Source organism: Musa acuminata, chromosome BXJ1-6 (genome assembly GCF_036884655.1).
Source record: "Musa acuminata AAA Group cultivar baxijiao chromosome BXJ1-6, Cavendish_Baxijiao_AAA, whole genome shotgun sequence".
NCBI lineage: Eukaryota > Viridiplantae > Streptophyta > Magnoliopsida > Zingiberales > Musaceae > Musa > Musa acuminata.
Genome location: NC_088332.1, coordinates 39,788,142 through 39,808,461, shown reverse-complemented (window position 1 = coordinate 39,808,461; position 20,320 = coordinate 39,788,142). Strand labels below are relative to the sequence as shown.

At 38.7% G+C, this 20,320-nt stretch overlaps 3 protein-coding genes across 3 annotated transcripts; 1 reads left to right on the top strand and 2 right to left on the bottom strand.

The window, feature by feature from the left end:
- Positions 1–4,173: 4,173 nt before the first annotated feature.
- Positions 4,174–6,665, bottom strand: LOC103989271 (L-type lectin-domain containing receptor kinase IX.1). The gene has a single exon (XM_009408073.3). The coding sequence runs from the start codon at positions 6,377–6,379 to the stop codon at positions 4,385–4,387; it is 1,995 nt and encodes a 664-aa protein (XP_009406348.2). The 5' UTR covers positions 6,380–6,665; the 3' UTR covers positions 4,174–4,384.
- A 6,515-nt stretch (positions 6,666–13,180) lies between these two features.
- Positions 13,181–16,257, top strand: LOC135677829 (prolyl 4-hydroxylase 1-like). Its single transcript, XM_065190238.1, has 6 exons — positions 13,181–13,309; positions 15,044–15,114; positions 15,210–15,261; positions 15,346–15,435; positions 15,620–15,712; positions 15,889–16,257. Exons 1-6 carry the CDS (start codon positions 13,268–13,270, stop codon positions 15,994–15,996), a joined length of 456 nt encoding a protein of 151 aa, XP_065046310.1. The 5' UTR covers positions 13,181–13,267; the 3' UTR covers positions 15,997–16,257.
- Positions 16,258–16,521: 264 nt separating this feature from the next.
- LOC103989270 (uncharacterized) lies at positions 16,522–18,091 on the bottom strand. The gene is made up of 5 exons (XM_009408072.3): positions 17,717–18,091; positions 17,389–17,589; positions 17,153–17,302; positions 16,986–17,063; positions 16,522–16,843 (listed from the first exon to the last, which is right to left on the bottom strand). Exons 1-4 carry the CDS (start codon positions 17,855–17,857, stop codon positions 17,007–17,009), a joined length of 549 nt encoding a protein of 182 aa, XP_009406347.2. The 5' UTR covers positions 17,858–18,091; the 3' UTR covers positions 16,522–16,843; positions 16,986–17,006.
- Positions 18,092–20,320: the final 2,229 nt, after the last annotated feature.

Here is a 20,320-nt window from a genome sequence, read left to right as displayed (position 1 = left end):
TCAACCTTTCTGGTAATCAGGCTACCAAGTTTTGGCCAAGTCGAATCATAATTCCCAGACATAATTTTCTGCCAGTGCTAAACAGATAGAACACTTGCAATACCATCGGTTGACAGGGAAGAGAGATCGGTGCCCACTTCTTTCTCTGGCAACTGTTCACATGCATGGCCATAGTCTTCTTCCACCTTTGCCTATCTTCTATCTCTGTGGTAGTGATCCTACCTCTCATACATTGGCTGCAGAACTTATACGATCCTCTAATGGAAAACGCATGAACAGTTCGCCCACAATCATGACACATATGTGTGAGATATGCATATCCAACGTGAAGTGGGGACGCTGTAACTGAGACTTTCTTCTCCCTGGGAGGGTGACAACTGCTGCCTCTTGTGGTGAGGCCACCTTTCATGTTTGTCGTATGCCCTAAAATGGTGGCTTGACGGAAGTTCTGGAGGTAGAAGTCAAGTCCTCTCAACCATTTACCATCCTTTATGATCATCTTCTCCATGCTCTCTCTCTCTCTCTCTCTCTCTCTCTCTCTCTCTCTCTCTCTCTCTAACTGTGTAGGTTTCTTGGGAAGCCTAATGCTTTCAGAATGCACAAACTCATTGCACATCGATCTCTCTTCCAGACCAATAAATTTGGTTGCTACAGCAGCGTGACAGTGTGCATGCAGCTGGTGGATTCCGTCGGTCGATCATTCTTATCTTCTGCTACAGCGTCTCCACTATCTCCTCCTAGTGGACCTCCATTTCCAGCCCCCTCCCCTCCCTGCGCAAGACGTCAAGATTAGAACCCCTCAAAGGAGTCATGCACTTGGATTTGCCGACACACCCCCTCACGTCTTCGGCTAGGGTTTCAGCTCTATTCCCAGCTACGTGTGCCTCTCCTCAAAGTGGCACAGCAGGCCAATGGAAAGGGTTAAGCCATCAATCACATCACTGTGCGCGTTCATCAACTTGCACCGCGCCTTGCATTATTGGCCATGTCGTTTGCGGAGGTCTTCTCCCTGTCAAATTTATCCGGCCATGGTTGAAGGTCGAAATGCTGCCTATATAAGGGGGTGCTTACACCTCGAGAGGTTGTCGCAATGGAGGGATCAAAACAACACATCGAGACCAATGGGAGAAGAGAGAGAGTACAGCCTCAGATGTCAGTAGTGTCTGAGGTGAGGCTGTACCCTCTCTCTTCTTCTCTTGCTCTATCGATGGATACATTTATGTATACACCATCAGCATGTGGTCATGGTGACCTTTGAAGTCCTCCCTCATCTCTAGGTTTGTGCATGTGGTCTTGGTGAGCTGCTACCAACCCTACACTTGCTCTTGATGATGAACTTTTCTTGACCTACATATTGACACCTCCCACTCTCTGCTCAGTAAATGTTCCTTTGTAATTGATTTTTTGCTGAGTTGTCTGTCAGTGATTTACTTTATCTTCATTCTCTGGTAAGCAAATTAGATAAGGTACATTGACTAAAGAACTGGAATATTTGGCAAGAACATAAGGTTGTCCATTTCAACTGGAATCTTGCTTTACTCTAATCTAGACACTGTTGTTTGAACTGATTAGACTCTTCAGGTACTCAAGAATGAATATATATATATATATATATATATATATATATATATATATATATATATATATATGACTTTTGCTTTCTGCAGATACTTTAGCTTTTTGGTGCGAATCCCAGAAAAAGACATCAATGTCAATGGAGTAGATGAGCACTTGCAAGGAAAGATGAGAAAGCATCAGCACAAGTGCTTGAACAGCAAAATGAAGAGATGCAGGAAAGCTTTTGCTTGAGGGGGGAGGGTTATCACTGAACAAAAAAAATCTAACTTTCAGTGAATCAAAAAAGGTCAATAATTGGCACAGAAAAGCATGAGAAAAATTCACACAATTAGTCAAAACTTGAATGTGATCAAAATAATTCCATCTGAAATATATGACTGTTGTGAAGTTTCCCTTTCACTAATTTCAAAAACTTTCAGAATCATGCAGTTCAGATAAAAAGAAAGAACTTTCATTGCACAGAGAAAGGAGTTCTGACTTCATTCATGGTTAAAACTGCCTTCAATTCTGCTTTTAAAGCCTTTGTCTTGTACCTACAAACAAACAAGTGACTCCACATATGCAATCTACAAATAGCATTACTTGGTCTTTTTGCCTCTTGTCTTTATTTTTGTGTGTCAAGATCAGAATTAGAGAACATTTTGGAAGCATATGAAAGATTCAGATGTCCTACTATGAACATGAGCTGATCATGTATGGGAGTCAACATGCCAAAGGTGAAGCTCTAATTAATGACAAATAAGGTTTTTGCATGCACTCCATGCTTTCAAAAAAAAAAAAGGTTAGTATGACAAATCCAATAATAACTTGTTTTCCCTACAGCCTTAATTATTTCTATTTTCTTTTGCAAAATTTCCTGCCTATAAGATAAAATTCCTTTTACCTCTATCTAGTTAAATCAAGCAAATAGCTAATTATTCTGTGCATGAGTTTAGATAACTTTATCACTCTGTAAAAGCTTTCCATATGATTCATGATCAATTTCTGCTGTTGCTATACAGATATACACAAAACATTTGTTTCATCTGTCTGAATAATGGCCTCACACTTGTTATTACAATGTGTGCAGTAGTGGTAAAGTTTGTTCTTCAGCTTCAGCAACCTTTAAATAGATCATTTTAGCAATTTTTTTTATTTTCCTTTATTTTTCTGCATCCAAATTAACTCAAATATTTAGTCTAAAATGTTGAGATTATGCATAATGTGCAACTACTCATATGATGAAAATGATACTTTTAAAGTACTAATTAAGTGACCCATATTGAGTTGACTTGAACTTCTATCCATAATCAATCACATACCACCAACTACTCTCTCTCTCTCTATTCAATTGATAAAACTTCCTCGATGTTCAAGTTAATAATGGATATGATATATATCGCATGCCATATATTTTTTTATACCTAACTTTCAAATATAGTGATCACAAGATGTTGTGATTGAAAATCACCAACTTCAATTTTCGCTCTCTTCTAATATTGATCAATTATTGTCATTCAACATGTTTTAGTAGATAATAAAAGAATAAGGATTGTTAATAGGTAATTGGTTGGAGTATATATTTAAATTTATCAATTCTGTAATCTATATTAAAATCAATAGTATGGAGTGTGCAAAAGGATAGCATGATCTCATTTTGTACTAACTGATATGAGACTGTCATGTTTGACTATTATGACATAAGAAGCATATGAGGTAGAACTTTGGCAAAGTCTGTCATTTCATGTGCACCCACTTCTCATCCTGTACAACACATGGATTGAAACTATTGCACACTCCAAAAAATGGATGATAAATTTAGATTATATATATATATATATATATATATATATATGAAAGATTCAAATATTTAGTGGGTTATATACAAAATTTGAATGTTTAGAGAAATAGATATGAAGTATTCAAATTTGAAGCACACATACGTTTGACATTAATAATATGCAGTGGAGATTACTCATTATAATAAATAAGTTTTGGGATTCTTATATTTTAAAAGTTATATTGAGATCCTTATGTACTAAAGTAAACATTTAACTTTGTTATTTTAACAAAATATATCTCTTTCTGAATTTTTAATTATATAAAATTATTATTTTAATCATATATATATTTAATATTTTATTTTTATAATTAAAAAAATAATATAATTATTTATAAATATAAAATTAAAACATTAAAGATGACTAATTTCACATAGTAACATATAATTAGTCCAAGATATACATATGAATATTTTTAGTTCCTTGAACAATTACTCTACATGCAATTAAAGTTGGGAAAAAGCGACAATAACCGACGACGACGACGACGACGATGACGATGACAACAATAATAATAATAATAATAATAATAATAATATTTCTACTATTAGTTTAAGAGAGTCGTCACGTCTCTGTTGATATTACTTTAATCTAACCCTTTGTCTCCAATTAATCTCTACGGCTCCATGGTGGGACCCACAGGCCACGGCGCTTGCGTAGTTGACCTGGTCAGAACAGTTCACATGGTTTTAATGGCGAATGAGTTTGACCACTATGGCTTTCGTTGCATACAGCTCTTCACACACCAAACCCATCCCATCCCCGCACGTTTACCTTAGTCAAGAAAGCAGCCGAAGCTTAAGCAAACTTGTTGATGAACTCTTAACGCATCGAGTCCTTTGGACGACTCCAGAAAATAAAAAAATAGAGAAGACTACCATGAGAACAACTTTTGACAGCTTACTTCGTAGAGCGACCTCTGTCTGGATGCAGGAGCTTCATGCAAAACAAAGGCGAGACCGGGCGTCGTTGCATGACTCCGACAGCTACCGACCGGTCGTGAGGCTTCCGAAGGTGACTGTCGGCGTGCTGGAGTTCGATCCTTGCACCGGTGGCACGGCAAAGACGGGAACAGGCATCGTCCTGGGAAGATCCGGTATCGCTCCCTGGAAGGTGAAGGCCTGGATCACCTCCCTCATGGACGGCCTCTGCGTGTGATCCGGGTGAGCGCACCACAACCCCACCAGCATCAGCCGCTCGATCTGCTTCGCGTCGTAGTCCTTGTCGAGGCTTCGGTCGGCGGTGTGCAGCAGCCTGCCCCTCCCGTTCATCTCCCACACCCAATCCACCAACCTCACCTCGTCCTCATCCTTGCTGTGCTCCACCGCTCTCCTCCCCGTCGCGATCTCCAGTGCCACGATGCCGAAGCTGTACACGTCCGACTCCTTGCTGGCCTTGCCTGTGTTGAAGCACTCCGGCGCCAGGTAGCCCAGCGTCCCCGCCGGCCCAGTCGCGTGCTGGCCGAGCTGGTGGTCGACCAGCCTCGCGAGGCCGAAGTCCCCCAGCTTGGCGTTGAACCCGGAGTCCAGCATCACGTTGCTGGACTTGACGTCTCTGTGCACCACGCACTGCTCCCACTCCTCGTGGAGGTAGAGCAGGGCCGAGGCCAGGCCGAGCGCGATGTTGTATCTGATCCCCCACGGGAGGGTGGTCTTCCGGTTGAACAGGTGGTAGTCGAGGCTTCCGTTGGGGAGGAACTCATAGACGAGGAGGAACTCGCCGCGCTCGTGGCACCAACCGATCAACTGCACCAGGTTTCGATGTCTCAGCCGGCTGATGATCTTCACCTCCGATGCGTACTCCTTCTTCCCCTGTTTTGATTTGCTGGAGATCTTCTTCACCGCGACCTCCTTCCCCGAGCGATTCAGGAAGCCTTTGTAGACGCCTCCGAACCCTCCTTCCCCGAGCTTTCGTTTCTCCGAGAAGTTGCTCGTTGCAGTGACCAGCTCCTTGTACGAGAATCTCCGGGGCCCTGTCCCCGTACTGAACTCATCATCCATCAATGATTCACCATTGTTCTTATCCTGTTCACCCTCCCACTTTCTCTTCACGAATCCACACCACACCAAAGGAAGAGAAACCAATCTTGCTATTCTTTCTACCACCGTCAGAATCGCAAACAGTATAGATCCTTGTCCTCCCCAGACGTAGCAAGCTGAGACTGTTGCTACTACTACTGCTGCAAGTACCAAAGCTGCGATTGGAATCAACATCCATTTCTTGAAGGCTCGTCTTCCTCCTCCGCCTTCGGCTTCAAGAGTTGATGAAAAGTTCCACTTGGTTATCTTCTGAACCACGACTTTGGATCCGTTGGTGACCGAGAAGCCTACCAACACCTTCTCCGGTAGGACTTGCCTCATGTCCACCTTCTGAGTGAGATCTAGCGAGCTGGAGTTGGAGCTACTTACGTGTAGATTCTTGACACTGACGAAGAGAGCCTTGGAGGTCGCGTTGTAGGAGACCTGCGCCGCCAGCGTGTCGTTGTTCCCGGCGGTGCCATTGGAACTCGAGTTCTGGTCTCGAAATGAATCGAATTCCACCGCAAGCAAGCGCTTGTTGGTCGTGGTGTCGTTGGATAAACTGAACAGACTCCCGGTCAGATTCTGGTAATCGAGCGAGTCAGCCGGAGCCAAGAAGAAGGCAAACCCGCCACCGGAGGACGAGTTCGAAGAGACACCCGGGAATGAGATCACGAATTCGAAGTAGGTGGCGAAGTCGGTGGTCTCGTTGGTCGTATGGCGCCACAGCTGGATGGGCTGAGCGTAGTAAGCCCCGCCGGCGTTGCGCACGACTCGGCCATCGCTCAGCTGGAGGGAACCGTTGGAAATGGCGGAGCCGCCGGATAGAGAGATCAAATCGGCCGTGAACGAGGGGAAGGAGAAGCCGGTGCAGGCTGTGAAAGGGATCCGCGCAAAGAAGTAAAAGAAGTAGAAGAAGAAGATGGAGGTGACCGATGACAGGAGTGGCAACCAAGGGATCATTTTGCTTCTCGCCGAGCAAGAGCGATCGGAGTAATGAGTTACAGCTTTGGCTTTAGAATTTGAGCGATGAACGGACGACTCCTTCCGCGAAGCTCTTCTCGCTTGACCGCACTGCCGTGTGTAGAACCATTGATTGATTCCGTAGACTTCCTCTTGAGTCTTTCGCCAACCACCTGTCCCACGACGAGCAGAGAAAATACTCGAGGACAAGACCGACGGATCGACAGCAAGCAAATTGGCCCCTCCCTCTTGTTCTACGTCTTGACGTCAAGATGGAGAGATCGATCCGCCAAGACTCACCTATTGCCACCATGGGATATCTGATATTGGAATACGAGAGCATCAAATTTGCAGGGTGTTGACCGGGTCAAATTAGTCATCGTTTTCCTTTGTCGGTCAACATAAATTTATTAGATTATGTTAATAAATTTATCTTGATTAATTTATTAATCAATTATGGGATTAATCCGTTTATACTTTTGTCAGTTGAAGTCATATTAAATGACAAGTCAATTAAACTCGAGTTAGAGACATTGCAACCGCATATGATTTAAATGCCATAAAGGAATTATGTCATAAAAAATGCAACATGTGAATTCTTAGAATAAGGTAGATTTGGGATTATTGATCTTTCGGATGCGGATCGATCCTGACTGCATCCGAGAGGATCCGTTACCAATAACACCCGCTCGATAGTGTATATAACTGGTTGGAGGTCGAGCTGCGAAACGTCTTCAGCCTGCGGAGGGGTGAGCGTTACCGGACACTAAATGGCGCACCGCCTTCTTACCTCCCATCGTCTCCCTCCCAACCCGAGCGCGGAGGAGAGGGGGAGAAGGGGAGCTCGAAGTGATCTCCTGGTGATCATCGATTGGGATGAAGATGGCTCGGTCCAAGTATGTCCTCGCTTTTGTCTTCTTCGTCGCGTTCGGGATGATTGTGGGTACGTTTCCTTCCTCCCCTTCTCCCATCTAGGTCTAGTTCTTGTCTAAATCGTATAATCTGAGATGCATCCATATGAGTTCCATGTATATGCACATTACATCGATCAACACATCGTCATCTTTGTTTCTCGGATCAGTAATGCGGCTTTCTTGGAGATGTGATCGACCTAGACCCCGATTCGCCATCAAAAGGATCGTTCCTACGTTCTTATTAAGTATTTGGATGTAGCAATACTAGCAAAGCATTTCTCTGATGCTTTGCTTTGTCAGGGTTGCCTGCAAAAGTGCGTTTCTGAAAACGTGAACATTGTCATGATTATGTCGGAAACTTTAGCATTTTGGCTACATATAGTTGTTTTATGCTAAGGTTGTGGTATATGCATCGAATAACAGTTGTGCTCATTGTTTTACAGAAAATTGTCCTGAACCGTCTAATTAGCCTTGTTCCTCTGGAATGCTAGCTAATGCGACAGTTGCTTTTAGTCTTCTTACGTTGCATAATTTAATTGTTGTTATTGCTTGCAGGTTCTTTGTTTCAATTGGCATTTATCTGGCAATTGGAAGAATCATCTGGTACAGCTTTTGTTGGAAGAAACTATATATTTCTTTCATGCTTAAATTTATGTCCACCTGCTACTACAGTAAAAAGAGATATAATACCCTAGTGAGTGCCAAATTTGTTTGTTCTATGCTGCCAAATTTAATGGATAAGAGTTATGTTAGCAGTTGTTATCGAATGTTTTAGGAGCCTTTCGGTCTTGTTATATTGCCATGATCAAGTTACTGACACTCAAAGCTTGAAGTTTTACTTAACATAAATTTTTTTCACCAATATCATTATTTAATAAAATATCAGACCGAACAGCTCTGTTCAGAATTCACATGAAATGCTGGATATTTTGTGCTTTTCTTGGGAATATAAAGATGGCTTATTTTTTAGTGGCCTTGACAATAACTTTGCTGGGAGCATATCGAAATATTAATTATCAAGTTAGAGCTCATATTGCTATAAAACAAGAAATGATGGATTAATTTAAATTTTAAAGTAGAGGTGCAACAAAGAAAGTCTGATTAAAATAAACTTCTGTAAAAATTTGTTTCTTGAAGCCCTTTCAGCTTTTTTTTTTTTTGGTATCATTAGGTTGTTCCATTACAAAATTGTTATCATCCTGATTTGTTCTCATCTTTGCAAACCATTTTCAGTTCTTAGTTGTAATATCTTCATATCTTTGTCAATATGGGTGTCACTTTTATGGTTATTATACTAATAAGTTGGTTGCTACTAGTCTGCACAATAATACAAGACGCGGTAACTGCATTTTTTAAACTATTGCTCGTAGGCACTTCTCATTGGGAAAATGACAAGGAAACTATTCTGGTTCATCATGGATCTGTATGTTTTGACTTCACTGTCATAATGAAAAATTTGCTACTGATATCTACTGTTTCTTTTTTAATGTTCTGAAATTAATTTTTTGATCATATCATATCTGATGACATTTTAGTCACTAATAGTTGCAAAATGGAATAATTGTATTTATATTCTTGTTTCTAAATTGGTTATTCTAATTTTCAACTATTCATTGTGAGCCATTTATCTATTAAAGCGGGAAGGATGTTTTTTTTTTTCTTTTTGATGCATGGTAGGATGTTGTTACCACCACTATCATTAACATCTTTTCCTGTAATCATTAAGTTGATTAAACTTAAGAAGCCCCCATGAGATTAGCATTAAATTAAATATGCATAGTAAAAAGATTAAATAGCACCTGAGCACTTGTTAAACCATTGTAGCACACTTGTCAATTAGATTGATCATCATCAATTTTTTTTGGTTCAAGAATAGTATGGTTATGAAAAAGGAGAGAAAGAAATAGAATTCAGTATGTTGTAGTGCTTCTTTTTTCAAAATACTAAACAAGGAATTTTAGGATTAATTTGGGTCATAGATTTCCTTCTTTTATTTTTTTGAAGCATGTGGTTGGAGCGTGCCTATGTTCTTATCGGTCAAAGTTGATCTATAGCTTGGAATTATCAGGGTACATACATATCTTAATATTGGAAATACCTTCTCAAAAACATGTGCAAACTGTCAACATGCTCTGATCTTTTTTTTTGGTACTATGCCATAGCTAATCATCAAATATGCAATATGAAAAACCACGAGACACCTTTGCTAGTGAAAAATGTCATCATTGACTTTTTGATCTGATTAAGATTTGACAAATATGCTAAAACTATTTTCTAATGAAGCCTATGAATATGACAATTGGTTAGAACTTGGTCTCCTAATCTCTGCCTTCAGAAGTTGCCTAGTAAGCATAAGTATATGGACATTTGATAACTGTGTGAGATGAAATTTGGCTTTAGCTATATGTTCTTACTTCCTCTAGTTGATGATCTCAAAAGGATATGTTCTTGTTGACAAAAATATGTCTTTGGCACAATCAAATCTCAATTTGAGCACAGAATTGTCTTCTTAAATGTCAGAACTATCTTTTTATCCTCTCAACTAATGTATTATTTTTATTTATATAGGTAAGACCTGAAATCCTCAGCTGGTCACCACGAATTATTCTTTTTCATAATTTCTTAAGCATGCAGGTGTGACTATTTCCTGTTGATGATTTTGATCTTCAAATTATTGCTTCTTTTTGGCACTAGAATTCCATAGACTATTGTTGATTAGAAACATAAACATCTAGTTGCTGATTATTTCATTGTTCCTGTTGTTTTACACCATGAGTAGAAGGCACCAAGTGAGTGTTATTGTAATCAACTTTAGTATGTTGATTATCTTAATAACTATGAGAAGCTACTGATGCTATCTTTCTTCATGAAGAAGTTTAGTCTTCTAGCAGATTAATTAGCAAATATGACAGATATCATAAAGGAGGAAAGTCAATGAGAATTATTCAAATTCTAGTCACATCTAGCATGATTATTTTGGACTATGCTTGATTATTTCATTGTTCCTATTGCTTCAAGATTCTTTTGTCTTTCTTCTATTGATTTCTTTTTTTTGTTTTTTTTTACCGTGACTTTTCTAGATATATTTGTTACATTTCTGAGTAGATGAACAGGTGGCCCCTAATCTTTTAAGTAAAAAACTAGTGTATAAAAAATTTCTTATGTTGATAAATTAGTTTTGTTCTCAACTTGTCAATCTTTGATATTACCTTGTGGTCTAAGTCATGTTTGTCCAAGAATTATGATGAGTTTTGTGCAATTACTTGTATTTTAGCAACAAAATACTTTCTGTCCAACTTAGTCTGTCTCAACTATTGATTAGTAGGTGAATAACTCTTATTAGCAAGTCCACTATCAATTGTTGCATGAAATCTAGAATTGGGGTTTGACTGAAGAACATACTTGAGTTTGACATACACTCTATGTTAAAAAACAAAAATACATAGAAAGTATCATTATAAAAGAATACTATAGATAAGAAATAGTAAGTGTTTAATAATAACAATTAAGTGCAATTAGATGTAGCTTGTCTAGTACCTTGAATACTACAAAGTGCACTAAAGCAACTTAGAATTGCTTCATAAGCAACATTTTTTTCAAGAACCATTTCATGTTAGGTATTTTTATTTTTTATGTTAGGTTTTCAAATGAGCTATGTTGGTCAAATGAACTCTTGAAACATAGGCTAAGAAAAAATGATTTGTATCTTGAGAATATTGGAACTACCTCATGTTCATACTTCTTTGCAGTTTCTTATAAATTTATATTGGTAGTACTATCTTACTATAGTTGTCAGATTTTTCACCTCATGTAACATCAAACTCCTCTACATGTTAGCAACCAATAGTGAAATTACTGTCAAAGAAGTCTTTGGGATGCAAGTTTTGTCCACTAATACGTGTTGTTTCTCATTAAACTATATTCTACCAGTTTTCCATCCTCTCTGGTACTTCTGATGTTTCTGTTTCGAATGATATGGAGGGAAATATCACTAGTGATTTATATAACTTGGAAGAAATGAAGCCAGTCAACCATCTAGAAAGCTTATTATATATAGACAACTTCTTCTGAAACATCAATACAGCCGGAAAAACTAGATGGTAGGAAGAATTGGATAAATTTCCTTTTTCATTCTCAGAGAACTCTGGCAAAGATTGTAGTTAGTCTTCCTAGATTGATTTTTCAGTTTCATATTTTTCTTTCTAAACATGAATCATGGGGAAGAATTTTCAAAGAGCTATTTTCCATGGGCTTTTGTTGCAGCTAAAAACAGCCTAAGAAATATTGTTGGCTTTGTACTTCCATAAATAATTGATTGACACCAAATATGATCATTATATGCTGATGGAAACTGAGTTTGTCTGTGATTTCAGTTCTACTTATTAAATTATATCTTCACTGGGTCCACCATGGAAATGCCAAATTCATTAGAGGATGCTCTCTTTATCAGTACTTAATATGCTGTTATGTTATTGTTTTGACATTTTCATTAGATCTAGTGGTCATAATTCCTTTCTTGTCCCTTGACAGTATCATCTTTTTTGAAAGTGACCTGATATTAGATATTTCAGATGGGAGTCTTTTTGAGTTATTCAAAGAATAGTTCTGCTTATATTATCGTCAACTCTTCAAGACTGTAAATTATGCAGCATTTGCCAAACTTCTGCACAATATTATATGCTATCTATATCTTTCCATGTATATTTTATTTTATTTCCATAAGCTCGGTATGCATGGTGTTTTGATGGTTGGTTTGCATATTTATTATGATCATTGTCCATATGAAACAAGAGACTTATGCTTTCATTTATGTTTTTGTTCTATGTGGTGCATATGTTTACAAATTGGCATGGAAGTTGCTATGAAGATCTTCATGTTTGTTACACATGTAGGAATGTGATTATCTTAAAGCAATTGGTAGACCTCGCCTAGCGGTCTCCATGGTGATAGATGACAAAACGGGGAAGGCAAGTTTTTACTGTCCTATTTCTGTTAAGAACAATATTAAAGACCTACTTAGTTCTTTGTGTTTGTACTGTCATATTCTTGTAAGATTATGGAACCATGTTTAATATGCAATTCATCTCTAGTATCATGATACTAATTAATGCATGATAGACATACTTTCCAGAGACAATGCTGGTTTACATGCTGGATTGACTTGGATGAATGGTGGATTTCATATGGTCTAATTTTTCTGTGTCCTATCCTGTCCTTTGAAAAAAAGGCAACTTTGTGATGTTACTAAGAATATATTCCTTGAAACTTGGTGGTAAAAGTTGGAGGATGATGGCTCTGAACATAATCACACAAGCATCTATGCTGAGAAATGTTCTCTTTTGTTCCTATTTTTCTCTTTGGTAAATATTTGTGCAAACCTCAATGCTTATGGCCAATTGTTTTCCTGGTTTTGGTCAATTGTATATCAATAATTAATAACAATGAAGAGACCTAATTAAGAACAATGTTCTTTATTAACATATGACTCCTTTTTTTAACAATAAAATGTCATAAGATTTCTATCATTGTGTTTATGTCAACTATACTTCTAATTTTGAGACTAAATGCTAAGTTTCTCATGAAGGTATTTGTACATTTAAAATTTCAGAAGTTCTAGAAAACTATTGAACTTGTTGACCTGTCTATAATACATATTATAGTGTGCCCTTCACACCCAGTCATGAATTCCCATAGTCAAAGAAACAATTTGGGTGTATCTCTTGACACTATCTTCATCATAACAAATTTGGTGGTGAGAATGAGAATTTTTCTGGAACTAGAGTACTTGGAAAGAAGATTTTACAACAGAAGATACAGGTCTAATACATTTACTTGTATTCATAACTGGGTTAGCCAAAACCTGTCAGCCATCATAGTGTGCTGTGTATCTGTTCCGAAGAGTTGTTGCACTTACCTTTCTGTCTATTTTTATTTTCTCCAGGGTATAAAGAGTAAGGTTCGAACAAGTTCTGGTATGTTTCTAACTTCAGAAGAGCAAAATTTGCCAATTATACAGGTTGGTTCCTTATTTTACATAAATTATACTTTTTAAGCAACTTTTATGACTATTAATTGAACATTATGGACTATTAACGGGAGAGTACATAGACAAGGATTTAAGATCTGGTGGAGCTTCTATTAATTTAGGAACTAGGAATAAGTTATTGATCATTATCTTTGAACATTATGGACTATTAATGGGAGAGTACATAGGCGAGGATTTAAGATCTGGTGGATCTTCTATTAATTTAGGAACTAGGAATAAGTTACTGATCATGATCTTTACATATGTTCTCATCCTGAGGATAAGTGTTTGAGAAACATAGCTGACTCTCAACAAGATTAATGATGGCATTTATATCCCTTTTACATGAGTGAGTAGTCAAGAAAACTCAAGAGCTTTAGGATCTTTTTGTTTGATGTTGACTTTGAATGTGATTAAAAGAGACACCAAACATTTCAAGAGGAAGTTTTCCAATGTTTCTTTTTTTATGGTAGAATTATTCAAATGATCCAAAAAATTTCTAAAAATCAAGGATTTTAGGGTGTAGCATATTGATTAAATAAGTGGCTATTGAGATAGTTTCCCCTAATAAGTTTTTTTGTACTCCCCATTTGGAAAACTAGAGCTCTTGCAACTTCAAGTGTTGGATTTTTCTTTCAGCAAACCAACACCCCCAGCCCGCCGCATGTAATCAATATATACAGTTTGTTAAATCACCGGTATGCAAGAAATTAAATGGCAATACAAAACCACCTGAGGTTATATAATCCTTTGAATAGGGTGTCAGTCTCCTGTTTTCTTGACATGTGATTCTTTGTTTCCATGGTCTTAAAATTTAGTGCCTCCTTCCTACATTACCCAAACATGAAACTGTAGCAACACCAACAGCTGATAAAATAGGGAAGCTCTAGTATTCTAGCCAGCCACAGCCCCTTCAGCATGCTGGCTGTAATTCTTGGACGCAGATAATGACCCTTGTTTGTTAACGTAAATCCAGTTCTTTAATTCATAAACTAGTGCATTTGTTACAACATCTCAAATCTCTAGCTATTGAAAGGAAGAGAAGTGGTTTGTTGATTTTTCTGTTGCACAGAATGAAACAGCCAAGGCATAACCATAAAATTATCGCTTCCCAAGTCTCAAAATAAGATCATCCTCAATTAACCCATCCTCTTTGATTTTGATGAACAACTTGGTTGTTTGGTGACTATTCAAGCAACTTTTTTGCCAATGAGCTTGCAAGTTGGTTGTAATTAAGATATCAATAGAAGAATGGAAGTATTAATTAGATGGATATCAATTGGAATATTGGTTGCAGTTTGGGATGATGTTTGAGTCTGCCATGATAAAGAACAAAGAGAGTAAAGAAGACCAAATAAGAGATAAATCAAGATCACAAAGGATCCTCTAGAAACCTAAGCAGGTACGACAATGAAGACCACCAGAATCTGAAGGAGCTCTGATGTCATGATAAAGATTTTTTATTAGGTTATCAATAATGCCTAAGTTGTTAGAAAAGGGCCAAATATTTATACAAGCTTTAACAGTGCTTATTTTGTTGCTTGAACCATTCATTTAAACTGGAAATTTGCAATTTGTTTCTCATTAAGATGGAACCAAAAAAAGGGATAGGTTTCAAGTGTTTGATTCCAAAGTATATATGGTGACTTGCTCATCTTTTTCAGTCGAATAAGTTCAACTTACAATATCATTCTTATAAGTTTTGTTCTCTTGTTATCAACACAGGCTATCGAAAACCGGATTGCTATGTTTTCTCAAATTCCTGCAGAAAATGGTGAGCAAATGCAAGTACTAAGGTACTAAATTAAAAAAGTATATACTTCATTTAGAACATAAAGAAAAATATGAGAAAGATGATCCTGCTAGTTATGGGATACTACTTTTCGTGCAGGTATAAACAAAGTCAGTTTTACAGTGTACATTCTGATTACTTCACTAACATTGTAAGATTTCTTTCTCTTTCACCAACATCTTGATTCTTTCTTCTGCGCATCAAACGAACATTACCAGTCCCCGAATGCATGCAGACTCACATAAAGAAAGGAGGCCAACGTGTAGCGACGATGCTAATGTATTTAAACGATGATGTTGAAGGGGGTGAGACCTACTTTCCAATGGTTAGTATAATTTGTGAATTTGAATTTAGTTGTCTTGTTATCATTGACTTTTTTTTTTTTTAATATCAGGCAAGATCATGCTGTTTGTGAAAAATCAAACTATAATGTTGGAAGCTTTAGTCCATATGTTTTAATATCTTCTTGCCCCAGTCTGCTAATCTTTCTACTACTTTCCCTACATCAGGCCGCAGCTGGTGAATGCAGTTGTGGAGGAATGATGGTTAGGGGGCTTTGTGTGAAGCCAAGCCAAGGGGATGCACTTCTTTTCTGGAGCTTGGTCTGTGATCTCACCCTCCGTTTCCCAATGCTATCAAACCTACTATAGAAAGTTCAAATTTGCCATTCTACATAAATTGCCTTTTACATTTGTATTTAGTCACTGGAAAATGAGGGGAAAATAAATTCACAGACCACCATCTGATCTTAATCAATGTTTTGTTATTATTATTTCAGGGGCTTAATGGAAGACTTGATCCACACAGTTTGCATGCGGGATGTCCAGTACTAAGTGGGGAGAAGTGGTCAGCCACAAAATGGATGAGGGAAAGTACTTTACGTTGATTTTTCCTTACATTTATGTTTTTCACACTAAAATAAATAGCATGTACGGTGGTCCAACTAACTACTTCTTACCCACAACCTGCTTGATGAAAAGGAAGCAACGTACGACATACTTCACACTCGGAATCGAATAGAACAACAAATGCAATGGTGCAGTCTCTCAAAATTCAAATTTCATACTGTAAAAAAGCGTTTTTGATACTGTATGCTGCATGTTGTATCGGTAAAGGCTTTCAGGATAAATATTTTGGGTAGAATAATATTTAGTTAACCGCATCTCTCGACATATTTTAGTTAATATGCTTTGAGGATAAATATTCGAAATATTAATTTAATATCCATTCACCAAATGTTGAGAACTAAAGGTCTCATCCGGAAAATGTACAGAAATTAAGAGTTTAATTTTAATTAATTTAGATATTAAATTTCTTTTTGACTATAAATATCTAAATGTTTAAGAATTTTAATATAACATTTAAAAAATATAAAGATCGGAACATGTAATTTCGTAGTCTCATAGTGAACTGTGCCACCTTAAACATCACCTATTTCATTAATATAAATAATTAAGAGACAATTTATAATGTAGACATGATTCGGTGGATTGCGTCGAAAAAGTGGATGGGTGTAGGCACAAACATTTAGAGGGTATAACTCGAAAGCAATGAAAGCGTGGGAAGGACTCCACGACGCAGCAGCACCGTAGCCTTTTGGAGACGTTTCGAACTACTCCATCGTCAAACACGTCCCTCCACCGTGCGCAGCTCCCGAAGTGACGAACGCTCGCTAGCATCAAAGACCGCACCACGCCACAGGATTGCAGACTCTACTACAGCTCCCACTTGCCCTGCTTTTTGCAGGCAGTTGAATGATTGATGATGATACATCAGCACAAGAACAAGAACACGATAGAGAAGAAGCAGAGGAGTCGCATCTCCTCATCGATTAAAGAAGGAAGAGAGGAAGAAGAAAAAAAGTGGGAGGTGTACCAACTCTTCATTACTGCTCTCTCACGCAATGCAGTTGAGTCCCAGGCATCCTGACCACAAGCTCCTCAGCAACTTCTTCTGCACCCAATTAACGGTGGAGGCGAATCACGTTTACTGCTACTGTTAGTGGTTCGGCATGAGAACGGGAAGCAAATGATTGATGATACCCTCTTGGGCTTCCGGCAGAGGAGCTCAGGTGGGATCTTGTACAAGTCCTCGTCCACGGCCTTGGGAGCTCTCAGCTTCCTTGCGGTGGTGTCACACTCCTCCCCTGCTTGCTTTCTGTCTTGCCCGTTCCTATGCTGCTTCTCTCCTTTCTTCACCTCGCAAACCAAAGCCAGTGGAATCATGTGAGATCCTACAACAAAGCAAGAGTGAAAAGAGTCTCAGCAGACATAAGAACCTTTCTCTGCTGCTGTTGGTGGTGATGAGCTGGTTTCTCTGGGGCTACTGGTGGCACCTTGAACAGATGAGAATCTTCTCCAAGGAATTGGCCTGGGACTAAGCCAGCCTGCACTGCAGACTCGAAGTACTGCGTGATGGGTAGATCATCAGAGTAGTCCCACTTCCCGAATGCTGGAATGTGCCGCCTGTTCATCGTATCCTTCAACCAAGATCATACATCAGCTGCTAAGATAAAGAAGAAGAAGAAGAAGAAGAAGAAGAAGAAGAAGAAGAGACTCGTCGTAGGGGAGGGTCGTGGTCACGGGAACAGAGAAGCTACACCACACCTTTGGCTTCTTTACGAGGCATGGCTTAGGCTCACATCGGGAAGCCAACTCGTTGCCACGAAAGACCCCATTCCCTCTGCCATGTCTCTCTACCGCTTGCCTGTTTGCTTTGCTCAATGGCTCCCATCCCAAAGCCTGCATCAGGTGCTCCTCCTCTCCACTGCCCCCCACGCTCGGGTTCCCGAGTCCGTTGTGGTGTTGACGTTTTGGCCAAGGGTAACCTCAGCGCTCCTTCGCTTCAAAACCCGTGGTTCTAAGAAGGACAGCCTTCACGTCTCCATCTATCTCTCTCTCTCTCTAAGGTCATATTTAGCCTACTGTGTCAGTGTCTATGTCTGTGTCAGTGTGTCTGGGAGAAGAGAAGGAAAGAGAGAGAGAGAGAGAGAGAGGGGTGGAGAGGAAAAGAGAAGACGCTGTATTGGAAACTGGTGGCACCTGCAATGCGTGCATGCATGCAAGTCATGCAAGTGCATTTACACCTGGTGGTACTGCTGCTACCACCATTACTACTGCTGTAGGTCCACAGAGGGTGTGGGGGGGAGTGATGGCAGTGGAGGACTTTGATTAGGGGAATGATGTGACCTTGAAGTGTCAATGGGGGCAATCTAACTTAGACAAGGCTGCTTGATTGGGTGCATGCCGCTGCAGCTCATCACGTACTTCACTCGATAACATATCTATTGGCTACATCGGTTCAGCACCTAAAAGACGACATTATACTGTAGCTTTTCATGTACTTGTCATTTACATTTCAAACATATGTCATGTGTTCATGGTTTTCGCCTCCAATACAGTTAGGGCTGACCACAAAGGCATGTCACAGTATCAAATAATAATTTAAAAAGATTAATGTGGTTAATATTTTTATCTGTCTTCAGAAAAAAAAATCAAATTGTATGTCATGTAAGATCGATTGCAAATAGTGAACCCTAACTCAAATGCAATTTAAATTATTTATTAAAATACTTGAATTAAATTAACAGTAATATAATTATAATATTTTTTATAAATTAATTATAATATTATTTATTTTCACTGTAAAACTAATAGAAATGTTATATTTCTTTTTATGAAAAGAAAAGGATGCTTTGCGATTAGAGGTCAAATCATGTTGCAATCGGACGCACACGAAGAGCAGTGGTTTTGCATTGCCCATAACATGCCATCTTATACGTAGCCCATGAAATACGCATGCATGTGCCATACGTACCTTCACGCCCAACCAGTTCCAGTAACGACGTCAGGGAGGCTTATCATTCTCGACGTCTATCCCGGTGGAGTTGCTCGCTCGTCTTCTGAAGCTGATGGCGAAGGCAACTTCCGGTGCATCAGCCAAGCTCGAGTCCTCATCAATTGTCTCTCTCATCATCCTTTCTCCCCCAAAAGTCCTCCACTTTGACTCATCACCATCATGCCCACATGATCTCTCTCTCTCTCTCTCTCTCTCTCTCTCTACATCGATCTATCTATCTACATATATATATATGTTATACATATATGTGGTGTGAGTACGAAGTCTTCGTCTCAGTCTACATCACTCTGCTCAAAGCAGCAAGTTGCAGTGGAGGCACCAGCGTCCCCTTTGACCATTTACCTTCTCTTCCTCTTCCTCGGAACCACCATCAACCTTCCCTTCCCCTTGCTCCCTCTCTTTCGCTCCAACCGACAGTCGTATCCATTGGTAGATCGCAGGCACACATGCAGTGACGTCGATGCGTACTCGATCGTCCTCTACATCTAACGCGGGTGGAAGCAATGAAGTACTGCTGCTACTCTTCAGACCATGTATCGGAATGCATCAGCACATGTTAATGGCAGTGCAGTCCCTGCGCTCTCCGTCCATCAGATGTGAATTAATGTCTTTGTGGTAGCGTACACTGACACATTTGAATTATTGCGACTGCGTGCATCAGCTGATTCAGGTGTGGCCCCTTCGATTCGTTGCATCTGAATAAGTATATGATAAATTATTCCTTTAAATAATAATAATAATAATAATAATAATAATAATAATAATAATAATATTTTTTTAAATAAATATATGTACAAATATTAACTAACTTAGTTGATAAAAAATTTAACAAATTCGAATTTCGTATTTATTAATTATCCTTTATAATATATATATATATATGATAAATTTAATATTTTTTATAGAAGATAGTTTTAAGGATGACTTTTTAAAAAAATTCATCAGTTTTAAATTTTTTTTGTAAAATATCCTCATTTTCAAAAAAAAATTCATAATGATTCTTTTTTTTCTTAAAAGATGATTTTATTACTAACGACATCGTACTAACAATGATATCCACCCTTGGTCGCTTCCATGCATAAGCCCCCATCTTTCCGTTTGTCATTCTCGTCCATCCTTAACTGTCTTCACCTTTAGTCATGTTCAACTCATTATCATGCTTGATTTTTCTCCCCCTCTTCATTTATCATTTGATCACCTCACCCTCGTTGTCCATGCCCATGACATCGTTTGCTAAGATCAATAATGGGGACGATAGAACCATGCACCCTCACCATCGTCTACAACCTCAATTATCAAGGTGACAACGAGGACGACAAAGGCACCACAATTTAGATTTTTAAATTATCCTT

Bases quoted from the DNA above. Each gene is read 5' to 3' on its own strand.
- LOC103989271 (XM_009408073.3), bottom strand. From the start codon at position 6,379: ATGATCCCTTGGTTGCCACTCCTGTCATCGGTCACCTCCATCTTCTTC.
- LOC135677829 (XM_065190238.1), top strand. From the start codon at position 13,268: ATGTTTCTAACTTCAGAAGAGCAAAATTTGCCAATTATACAG. The intron at 15,115-15,209 runs GTACTAAATTAA...CTTTTCGTGCAG, and splicing joins GAGCAAATGCAAGTACTAAG to GTATAAACAAAGTCAGTTTT. The intron at 15,713-15,888 runs GTCTGTGATCTC...TTATTATTTCAG, and splicing joins CACTTCTTTTCTGGAGCTTG to GGGCTTAATGGAAGACTTGA.
- LOC103989270 (XM_009408072.3), bottom strand. From the start codon at position 17,857: ATGCAGGCTTTGGGATGGGAGCCATTGAGCAAAGCAAACAGGCAAGCG. The intron at 17,590-17,716 runs GTGTGGTGTAGC...TCTTGGTTGAAG, and splicing joins GCCTCGTAAAGAAGCCAAAG to GATACGATGAACAGGCGGCA. The intron at 17,303-17,388 runs GTTCTTATGTCT...TGCGAGGTGAAG, and splicing joins ACCAACAGCAGCAGAGAAAG to AAAGGAGAGAAGCAGCATAG.